The sequence below is a fragment of the Cornus florida genome, unplaced genomic scaffold (assembly GCF_030987335.1).
Source record: "Cornus florida cultivar Cherokee Brave unplaced genomic scaffold, ASM3098733v1 CherokeeBrave_3.0.0_Hap2_Chr10, whole genome shotgun sequence".
NCBI classification, from domain to species: Eukaryota; Viridiplantae; Streptophyta; class Magnoliopsida; order Cornales; family Cornaceae; genus Cornus; species Cornus florida.
In genome coordinates this window covers 88,656,324-88,667,333 of record NW_026775580.1, presented here as the reverse complement: position 1 = coordinate 88,667,333, position 11,010 = coordinate 88,656,324, and the positions used below count along the sequence as shown (strand labels likewise).

Below are 11,010 nucleotides of genomic sequence, written 5' to 3'. Positions count from 1 at the left end.
GATGAAACGTGATTAAAAATTTTTGTTTGGCAAAAATTATTGGAAGGAAAGGAAAAGAAAGATTTCGGAAGGATATCACAAGTTTTGAACAGTAATTTTCTTATCTTCCTAAAATGGGAAGAAATGAAAGGAAAGAGAAGATTAGGGTTGATGAATTGTTTCTGATACCAAATTTACCCTTACACAAAATCAAGACTTGATTTTGGGATTTAGTTTGCAAAAACAAGAATTACATACCTTGATTAGTTGATTTAGAAAAAAAAAATTAAAACAAAATCCATACATACAAATTAGCAGTTGTAGAGAGAGGGGGGGCAAGCTTGAGAGTTGAGAGGCAGCGGCTGAGGCGAACCCGAACTGGAACAATGGGTGGCGAAAACTGAAAAATGATACGCCGATATGAGTTTTGATATGGATAATAGGATTTGAACTTTTGATTCTTGCAAACAAATAGATAAGCTGAAATATATGGGTTTTGAACTTCTGATTCTTGTAGATTTTGTAGTTTGCAATTGTAGAGAGAGAGAGAAAGAGAGGGAGTTTAGAGTTGAGAACGAGAATAGAGATGGAGGCGATTGGGGAGGCTGAAATTATTTGCCCTAAAATTAGTATATATTTTTCTTGGTGGCCCATAATACATGGGCCTAGGCCTATAAGTTTATCTTTTAAAATATAAAAGGGTATAATAATAAATATACTAAAATATTTTCTTTTCGTTTCTTTTCCCAAATATGATCATTATCATTTCTTTTCTTTTTCTTCATTAATCAACCAAACACGATATGAGTTAAAATTATCATTCCCTTCCATTCCCCTCCCTTCCCTTCCCTTCCCTTCCCTTTCCTTTCTCTCATAACTAATGTTATCATTTCTTTTCGTTCCCACTGTACCAAACACAGCCTTATATCTCTCATATTTATTTATTTAGTACTTTTTTTTTTTTTTTTTTTTATCTCTCTCCTTTTTATTTATTTATTTTTTACTACTTTACAAATTACACTTGTCTCTTCTAACAAAAATTTTGTTACAAGATTTACTGTAATTAACTTGGTTGGATATTTATAATAAACACATTATCACGCAAGGTTAACCATAAATTAAAGTTATGACATCAAAAATATCACAAAAATTTGACGTGGATTAATATATTTTAAATTAAGTAAATAAATAAATAACATTATTTGTTAATGTCTTGTATTTAGAGTTGGCAAATTATGACATGACACAAGTTAAAATAATTTGAGTTTGGCATAAATGAGTTTAAATCATAAAATGATCGATACAATTAACCTGTTTACTTAACCGTATCGGGTTAGGGTTGAGGGTTTAACCCGTGTAACCCATTTATGACTCATTTAACTCAACATGTTATAATTGTGAATATGAATATGATTATGTAATATGTTACATGTTTAAACCCAATTACTATAATTAGTTAAGTCATTTGAACATAAATCTTGTCTATGTCTTATGATTTTTCTTTTTATTTTGAATATTTGGATTAATTATGACAATTTTTTTCTATTACGGAGTATTTAGTATTTGATTAAATATTAAATATATTATTTTGATAAATAGGTCATTAAAGGGTTAATACGTTTAAATTAAATATTAAATGTCCCGTTTTGATAAACAGGTCATTAAACAAGTTAAAATATTTACCTGTTTAATAAACGGAATGGGTTGATGTTAAAGATATGAGTTGGATTTGAGTTTACCTATTTAGTATAATATTCTTACATTGACAAGAATCCACGAAACACAAATTGCTACCCCTATTAATATAATGTAAATCATCTTTCCTTCTTCTTCTTCTTTTTCTTTTTTATTTTTATTTATTTATTTTTATCTGTTAATGCCATGGTATTCATTCCCTTATCTCATCAAAGCTAATTGTGTACTTTATCACAATTTTTTTCCACACGAACAAAAATGTAAAGATAGTGCTTGCTCTATAGCTATGTTTGGTGTGAGTGAATGGAATTAAATGAAGGTGGAATGAAATGTATTTGTTTTCATTCTCTTGTTTGGTATGTCACGTTAAAAGTGGAATGGTCAGTCCTAGGGAATGCCCATTCCATCAAAAAGGTGGAATGGCCATTCCTCTTCTTGAGAGATGGAATGATCATTCCATTCCTACCAAGAATTAATAAAGTAATAAAGTAAATTAAAGAGATAATTCACGCATTCACACACCATATATATATATATATATATATATATATATATATATATATAATATGTATCTATATGCCGTTTGTTCCCTCCCCGATTTACACACATAAGGATGAGACAAAAATAGTGTAATTGAATTTATATGAGCTTTTGTGCTTTGTTATGCAACTTTCTCAGTTATTATCTAGCCCTCTGTTTCTTTTTTCTTGCCCGAAAAAATGATCCGAAAATTATCTCTTTCCCTTTTATTTTTGCTGTTTCTCTCTATCTCGTCTATTTTTCTCTCTCTATTATCTCTTTCCCTTTTATTTTTGCAGATTAATTTTTTTAGTTATTTTTTTTTACTAATAATAAAATGTAATTTAAATAAACAATATAAATTCATTCTATTCCAACTTTCTTACCAAACATAGGAATGAGAATGAGATTCCATTTTTATACATTCCATATTTACAACCAAACAGCAGAATGAGAATCATTATTTCCACTCCATTCCATTCTCATTCCATTCCCACCTCCATTCCGTTCTCATTCCATTCCCACCTCCATTCTCATTCCATTCCAATTCATTTCACCACACCAAACATGCCCTATGTGTTTTGGATCTTATCTTTGTAATACGATTCTTCTATATTCCTTCTGTTACACTTACTCTGTGTTTTAGATCTTATTTTTATTACACAACTATTTTTTAATATCAAAATAAATAATTTAAATACTTTGTAAGATCGCTGAATTCTCATGTGAACAATTCTTCTACCATTTTGTAAAAAGGAGAAAGAAATAATTAAAAAGAATGAAAGCATTTAATGTCAAATTCGAGGAACTTTTATGAACCTTCTCCCGAATTAAAGCGTATTGTCACAAAGTGATTCCTAAGACGCTTGGAGGATGGAAGACACGCATGCTGGTTGGCAAAGAGTAGAGTTTAACTGGGAATGGTTCCAGGGAAGGGGCGTGCAGGAGCACAGGATAATACCTCTTCAGAGTTCAGGCAGGTCGACTCGGTTGAGTGCGAGAAGCTTGTCGCTGGTTGTGGACTTGACTATGAAAAAGGGAGTTGGCCATCCCTGCACAAACTGGTCGGGAGCTGGAGCCGTTCCCCTGATGAGACCAAGGCAGGTCGAAACCAGTCAGCATGTATCCTTGGAGGGCAGGTCGTGGTGGCTGACCAAGGAGCTTGCGCGAGTTGAAGCAATGCCTTGGTGCCGCACGGGCCGTGCCGCTGCACCAAATCTCTAGGCCCGTGACAAATGGTATCAAAGTAGGACTTGGGGTAAAGCACGGTGGGGTGCCCCCTTGTTAGTCCGGGAGGGGTCAGAGAATGAAGACGGTGCAATGCAGTTGCGTCAATGAGGAGGAATCAATGCAGTTGGGGGGAGAGCCTCCATCTCCCTAGGAAGAGGCATCCGTTGAAGTTGCGCACCAGAGGGCCGGAGGGCCGTGCGCACCAAAGTTCATGCTTAGTCCTTGGGTGATGCAAACCATGGTAAAGGGTGAGCATTAAGTCGACAGGAGGCCCTTGCTTGCTCAGGATGCCGCGGAGGCGACATGACGGAGAAGAATCACATCCTTGAGGAGTGGACGTCCCCTTGGTCCGAGGCCTATCATTGGGCGAGTGCAATGCAGGGAGCTGCACAAGGAAGCGATGGTGGGAAGACGAGCATACCGCATGGAGGCAGACTTTGGAAGGGAGTGGATGCAGTAGTGAAGCGCCGCACTGCGACAAGGGCGTCGCAGGATTTGGGTGGGGGAGAGTGTCACGAAGTGATTCCTAAGACGCTTAGAGAATGGAAGACACGCATGCTGGTTGGCAAAGAGCAGAGTTTGATTGGGAATGGTTCTAGGGAAGGGGCGTGCAGGAGCACAGGATGGTACCTCTTCAGAGTTCAAGCAGGTCGACTCGGTTGAGTGCGAGGAGCTTGTCGCTGGTCGTGGAATTGACTATGAAGAAGGGAGTTGGCCATCCCTGCACAAACTGGTCGGGAGCTGGAGCCGTTCCCCTAATGAGACCAAGGCAGGTCGAAACCAGTTAGCATGTATCCTTGGAGGGCAGGTCGTGGTAGCTGACCAGGGCGCTTGTGCGAGCTAAAGCAACGCCTTGGTGCCGCACGGGCCGTGCCACTACGCCAAATCTCTAGGCCCGTGACATTATGTAAAGTTTTAAAAGTTGATTTTAACATTTTTCATCAATTAAACAAGATTCAATGTAGTAAACAATAATTTTGTTTTTGTTTTTGTTTTTTTGGGTAAGAATATGTTGATTTTCTTGTAAATAACCTTTATGGTAACAGTTTGATAAGTTTAAATATATCCTTAAAAGCATGCGTAAAAACATATTAATATCATAGTTAATAATAATTAATTAGAAAATGTTAAGTCAAATATAATTAATTATTGGCATTTGAACAATTCAAATTTAAGTCAATGGAAGAACCAGTCGGGCATTTGAAGTCTTAGTCTATCCAAATACCAGAGGATCAACCTCTATTTGACTATAATTTTATCCAACAAATACGAATACGACTAGGAAATTTTCAAAGGCTTGCATTTCGAAAGGGACACTATTGATAACTGACAAGTTATATGATAGAAAACAATCAGCTAATATTCATACTTCTTGGTCTAATTCCTGCTAATCAATTGTTAGGTGTCAAATAAAATTGGCTCCAAACAGAGCAAAACAAAATGACAAAGGAAAGGAAAAGAAAAGAAAGGAAAACATGAAATCAGAATTATATGAAGAATTCATCAAACAAGAACAAATTATAACAAATACTATAGTATGGCCTCTATAATCTTCTCTCACTCCCTCTTATGCATAATATAGTAAATACACAAATGAAGCAAATGATATAAAACAAAGGGGAGGCAATCAGAAAATTATGATAGTTATGCGCATTGTAGCAAGAAGATCACTCAACCAGAGAAAGCAATTCAGTAATCAGTAGGGTGTGGAGTAGTATCCTCCGGGCTGTCCCATGCCGGTGACTGGTGGCATACCATAAGGCATCATTGGGTGCACACCAGAGCCATAGTAATTGGCATCACCGGCAATCTTGGCAAAACCGACTTGGCCTTGCATTCCATTGCTTCCATACTGCTGCCAAAGCTGCTGTTCTTGTGTAAGCAAATGCTGTTTCTTCTCCATATCCGCGACCTGCACGTATGAAGGAGGCGGCACTGTAAGGGATGCTGCAAAAGGGTCTTGTTGCCCCACAGCTTGGACTGCTCCATCCGGGGCAGGCAATGCAAGCACCGGTGTTGCACTCTTGCCCATCCCTGGCATCGCCACACTACTCGAGCTCCCATCACTCAGCTGAGAATTGCTCACATGCTGCCTCACTGTCCCCTGATCATACATGCCATTCAATAGCAATGGATCAAAACCACCTGCTAAATCAGCCTTTTGTTTTGATAGATTACTAGCTGACTCCACCAAGGCCAATTCCCAATCAGCTTTACCACTTTCAGCTGCCATTGTTTGCCAAGCCGAAGTCACTTCAGGTTGTCCATTTGATGGAAATGCTTCCCATGATCCATTTGCATTTGTAGAGGCTGGTCCAGAAAACAAAGCCAACGCCAATTTGTTACTCTGATCTTCAGCTGAAACCGCATCATCCTTCAAATTCACCAAGTCTTCAGTCACCTGTGGTGGCTGTGGTTTGTGTTCGGGCATAGGAGGTGGTGCAGGAGTGTAATTCTCCGGTGGAGGGAGTGCTTTCATTTCATTCATATCCGGGGTTGCCACCTCTTTAACAACCGATGAACCCTCTTGCCTACTTCTCTCAGGGCTCCTTGGCTTATTGACCTTTTCCCTCAAAAACCCCTCAAGTGTATCCAAAAGCTTATCAGAGATCTTCTGCACTTCAGGATACTCCGAAGACCTAGCAACCCCAATATCATTACACCACCCATAAAACCCCACAAGCTCATCGATCATCTTTCCTGCACTAACATAAGCATCAAAAGCCTTAACACAATCTGCATACTCCATCTCCGAAAAACGTTCCAACAAAACCCCCAAAACCTCACATACATCATTATAAAGCCTAAAACTCTCCTTCACAACAGGGTATAGAGCAACAAGCACCATCCTACTATTCTTTGCCGCCCCGGTAGGCCAACAAGCCAACAACCGGTTAAAATTCCGAAGCAACTGATTCAACCTCTCCAAAATCCTTTCCGAATTCAATTCCCTAATTGGGGTACTCTCTTTCCTCTGCTCTTCCTCCACCACCCTCTCATTCAAATCACCATAAGACCTCGACCTCCTATCCATCCCATAACTGGATTCTTCCCTAGACTCGCCATTTCCATAACCATCCTCGTATCGCCTCCGATCATCAACACTCAATTTCCTTTCATACACCAAAAATTCAAGCTTTTGATCAAGGTACAACGCATAAGTCCTCACAAACCCCGAATGATCCCACGAATTCGAGTGAGCCTCGTCGCGAAAATCAGACATGTTCAAAACCCTCGTCCCCTTTCGACTCGCATACATGATCTCTTGCCCCAAAACAGGACTCCCATCAACCAACAGTCTGTGTACAAGCATCAAAGCCTTCAATGCCACAATCCAATCACGAGTTTTGCTTAATCGCTTCGAGATGGTCAAAACACACGCGTTGGCGTAGCCTTTCCAATACGAAGTGATTTTCAGGATCTCCCGAACGTACTTCTCGTCGGCAGGTTCGTTGTCGTGGCTCGTCGCCTTGACGATCAAAACTTCGAGGTCCGGCGCGACGTTGCCGGCCACTTTGGCGATGCTGATGCTCGTTTGGTCCTTTACGGCGCCGATCGCCTTCCGGATCGTGCTCGGTGCCATCACCACCACCTCCAACTACTACAATTGAGGTCAGTGGTTGTGATCGTCAATGCGAACTCTTATGAGATCTTGATATATACATGCAGAAATGGATCGATATCTATATATAATATATAACAAATAAATACACGTGTATAGAGAGAGAGAGGGGGAGGAGTTACCGTTTCTGAGATTGGGATTGATCTGAGGCGAAAATGCTTTGATTTGTGGAGAAAATGAGTGATTGATTGACTGACGACAACGACAGTAAATAGCGTATGATCGGATAGGGGTACAGGAGGACGGTGGTGTGAAGGGTTTCTCACTCTATATAAATATATATCGGTACGTCTCTTTCTCTCTCTATATGTACACACAAACGCATACAGTATCTCTTTCCATGCGAAGAAGAAGAAGAAGAAGAGAGAGAGAGAGTCCAAGAGAAGCAGCGCAAGGGAGGGAGAGCAAAACCGCGTGAGTTAAATAGGAGTCAAAAGGACACCACCACACTATTTGCTTTATCAAATGTAACGCCAATTATTATTTTGTTTTAACACGCAGCATATATATTGCTTATTTGACAACAAAATTATAATAATATTGAAATACAAAATAAGGATGTCACTTTTTTCTTTTTAGGAAAGCTGGTATTATTTTTTTCAATATCCGTATATAATAAACTGTTAATCAATCTTTATTTTAAAATGTAACAAATTTTCAACTGAACATATGCAAGGATTATTGTAGACCTCTTTTAAATGGTTTGTGATTTATTAATATAAAAAAATTGGTTGTAAATTTTTTTTTTTTGTGTTTTTGGGAAAGTAATTGGTTGTAAAGTTGGTTCTAATAGGATTAGGATTTTTTTTTTCTCTTGTTAAAAAGAGGAGTAAAAAGCCAGTGAATAAGTTCTATGCCACATCTAATCCACTTTTCGGTTGTTATTTGATCCTTATTTTGGTTATTTTATTTCTATATCCATAGTAAACTAGATTATAAATTATAATGAAGCCAATGTTTCCTTTTACTACTTTTGAGGTGTTACAAAAGAGGTTATACTTGTGAGTCGTTTATTTTTGAATAAAGTATGAAAGCCCCCTTTGGACTTGTAACTTTTTTTTTAGTAAATTCTTTTTATCTATTTTTTTATTAAAGAATCCCCATTGAACTTGTCTAATTATTTTACCAAAAACCCCCCTCAACTATCTGAAGGGGGTAAAATAGTTGATATTTGAACTAAAATGCTCTTTTATTTAAATCTTTATTCTCCCGAAATTCAAAAATTCATATCTCAAAAACCGTACATTTAAAAATTACAAATAATATATGCACGGAAAGATTATGAAATAAGAATTCCAGAAATATTAATTTGTACGACAAGTCTTCATAACCAGAGAAAAATAGGTAATCTAAAAATCTACTCCAACAATCTTATTTTATTTTTAAAAAATAAAATACTGAAAATATTTGTAAGAAATTTTTTAGAATTATTCATTTACATATGGAGCCGAATATATATATAAAAATAATTCTAACAGAAATCGATATCACGAGATATCATATTTTGCGTCAAAGTATTTTCATTCTTTTATTGACTCACCATTTAAAAAATAAATAAAAATGAATATTCGGTCTTTATTGGGGCTAATTTTTTTATATGTTATACTCCATATGAAAATAAACAGTTCTAAAAATTTTCTTACAAATAACCCTAGTATTTTATAAAAAATAAAATAAAATAAGATTATTACAGTAGATGTTTAGATTGTCTACTGGAATCCTTGTTTTATAAGCTTTCTGTACATATATTATTTGTAATATTTGGATATACAGTTTGTGAGATATGAATTTTTGAAGTTCGGAAACATTAAGATTTAAATAAAAAGGCATTTTGATCCAAATATCAACTATTTTACCTCCTTTAGATAGTTAAGAAGGGTTTTTTAGTAAATAATTATACAAAGGAGATTTATTGGAAATAACTACAAGTTGAGGGGAGTTCTTTAGTAAAAAATTAGACGAGATGGGTTTACTGAAAAATATTACAAGTCGAAGAGGGTTTTCTGTACTTTACCCTTTATTTTTTTGTTAAAGTATTAAATTTCAATAACTACTTAGGTGTTATTTTATAGGAGGGCACAAAAAAAAAACCCAAAACTATACAATTGTTGCGTAATGTCCTCCTCAACTATTTTTGGGAGCAAGTTACCCCTCAATTATTACAAGCAGGCAAAATGTCCCCTTTAAGGCCATCGGAGACAACTTTCTGATCTACAAAGTGATACAATTACTAATTTACCCTTAGTTATTAATTTATTATAAAAAAAATATAAAATTCATGAATGTGAAATACCAATAATGCCCTCATATTTTATTTTATTTTTTTCTTCCACAGTCTTCCTTCACCCTCTTCATTCTCTCTCTACCATTCTCTCTCTACCTCTTCTCCTTCACCCACGTCTCACCACGATCACCTTACCATAACCGCCCGGCAACACCACTGCACTACATAAAAGTTCTTCAATCTCCAAAATACCCCTTCTCCGACGTCAACATTTCCTCATTTTGTCCCCCCACAGTTTTGTCCTCTTTTGTCTTTTCACACCAGACACGGTTCCTCTTTTCTAAGTAAACGGTACAAGGTTTTCTATTCCATTTGCTCATTCTGTTCAACCCGCTCTAGTGATATCTCGCAGACCTGGATCATCCACACAAGAGTGTCACACCTTTCAAACAGCAGGATCTTCAAATGTGGCAGTAGATAAATCCTTAATGCGAGGATAAGCAGCTTTCTCATCAAGTTGGTTCTGGGCCCATAACAGCATCTTCAATAAGCTGGGAAGCTTTGGGTCTGCATTCCAATTTATCATTCACAAAAATCATTGATAATTACAAGGAAAAAACTAAATAAAAAATTAACTAGCCAGTTAAGTCAGGTCAGTCAATTTTTTTTAGCAGTGTCCTTCAAAGTCATGTTACAAAGTTCATAATTCAATTACTTGTACCACCAAACACTCCAGACAAATTAACAAGTGGGTGAATTACACTGACCTTGAAATATCCATATGGTCACGGCTTCTTGGAATCCAATCTCAGCCATGGCTTCCCCTTCCCACTGGTGGCGGAGGCCCAACAAAGTTTGATTTTGGAAAAACACCATCATTATGGGAATGTACACGCGGTAGAAAAATTACGTCAATCCATTGAGATATGGTATGCTACAAGTGAATATTTGAGACAAGAAATGAATCCCAATTTTAGGATGACTGACCCTTTTAATCCAGTCCATATAATGTCTTTTTCGGGAGCTAGAGGAAATGCATCTCAGGTACATCAATTAGTAGGTATGAAGGGATTAATGTCGGATCCCCAAGGACAAATGATTGATTTACCTATTCAAAGTAATTTACGTAAAGGACTCTCTTTAACAGAATATATCATTTGCCCCCCCTGCCCAGTAACGGAGCCAGGATTTCAAGTGAGGAGGGGCACACTGTCAAAAAAAAAAAAAAAATAGTACGGAGTATATATATATATATATATATATATATATATATAACAACTATAAAATTCAAAAGGAAAGAAAAATGAAAGAACTTTAATAGGAAAAAAAAACGAAAGAACTTTAATAGGAAATAGTTAAAACATTTTCAATTGAAAAAGAAAATTTTGACTTTTTACTAAGGAAATTTAAGGAATGTGAGAGTAAAAAAGAAAATAAAGGAAAAATAAGAATATAATTTTAGGAACTACAAATTTGAGGGAGGGCACTATATAAAATTTTTCATATATATGGAATTTTTTTTAAAAATCACCACATATATTATAAGTTGCTGGCCAACTCAGGGGGCACATGCCCCCCTAGGCCTTCATTGACTCCGTCCCTACCTCTGCCCATGCTGCCCACTATAATTTTTTATTTATTTTTATATATATATTTGTAAAAAATGATAGAATTCCCCCCTGAAGTTATTAAAATGATCTCTTTTTCCCTAAATCTACTAATATTTATTTTATTTTATGCA

General features: G+C 36.6%; 1 protein-coding gene across 2 annotated transcripts; it reads right to left on the bottom strand.

Moving 5' to 3' along the window:
* Nucleotides 1–4,887: 4,887 nt before the first annotated feature.
* LOC132279879 (probable clathrin assembly protein At4g32285) lies at nt 4,888–7,449 on the bottom strand. Of its 2 annotated transcripts, none has more exons than XM_059781926.1 (2): nt 7,168–7,449; nt 4,888–7,024 (listed from the first exon to the last, which is right to left on the bottom strand). In XM_059781926.1, the coding sequence occupies exon 2, from the start codon at nt 7,004–7,006 to the stop codon at nt 5,120–5,122; it is 1,887 nt and encodes a 628-aa protein (XP_059637909.1). In that variant the 5' UTR covers nt 7,007–7,024; nt 7,168–7,449; the 3' UTR covers nt 4,888–5,119. The 2 variants fall into 2 exon arrangements, with proteins under 2 accessions (XP_059637909.1, XP_059637910.1); XM_059781927.1 differs by having other exon boundaries at nt 4,888–7,021.
* Nucleotides 7,450–11,010: the final 3,561 nt, after the last annotated feature.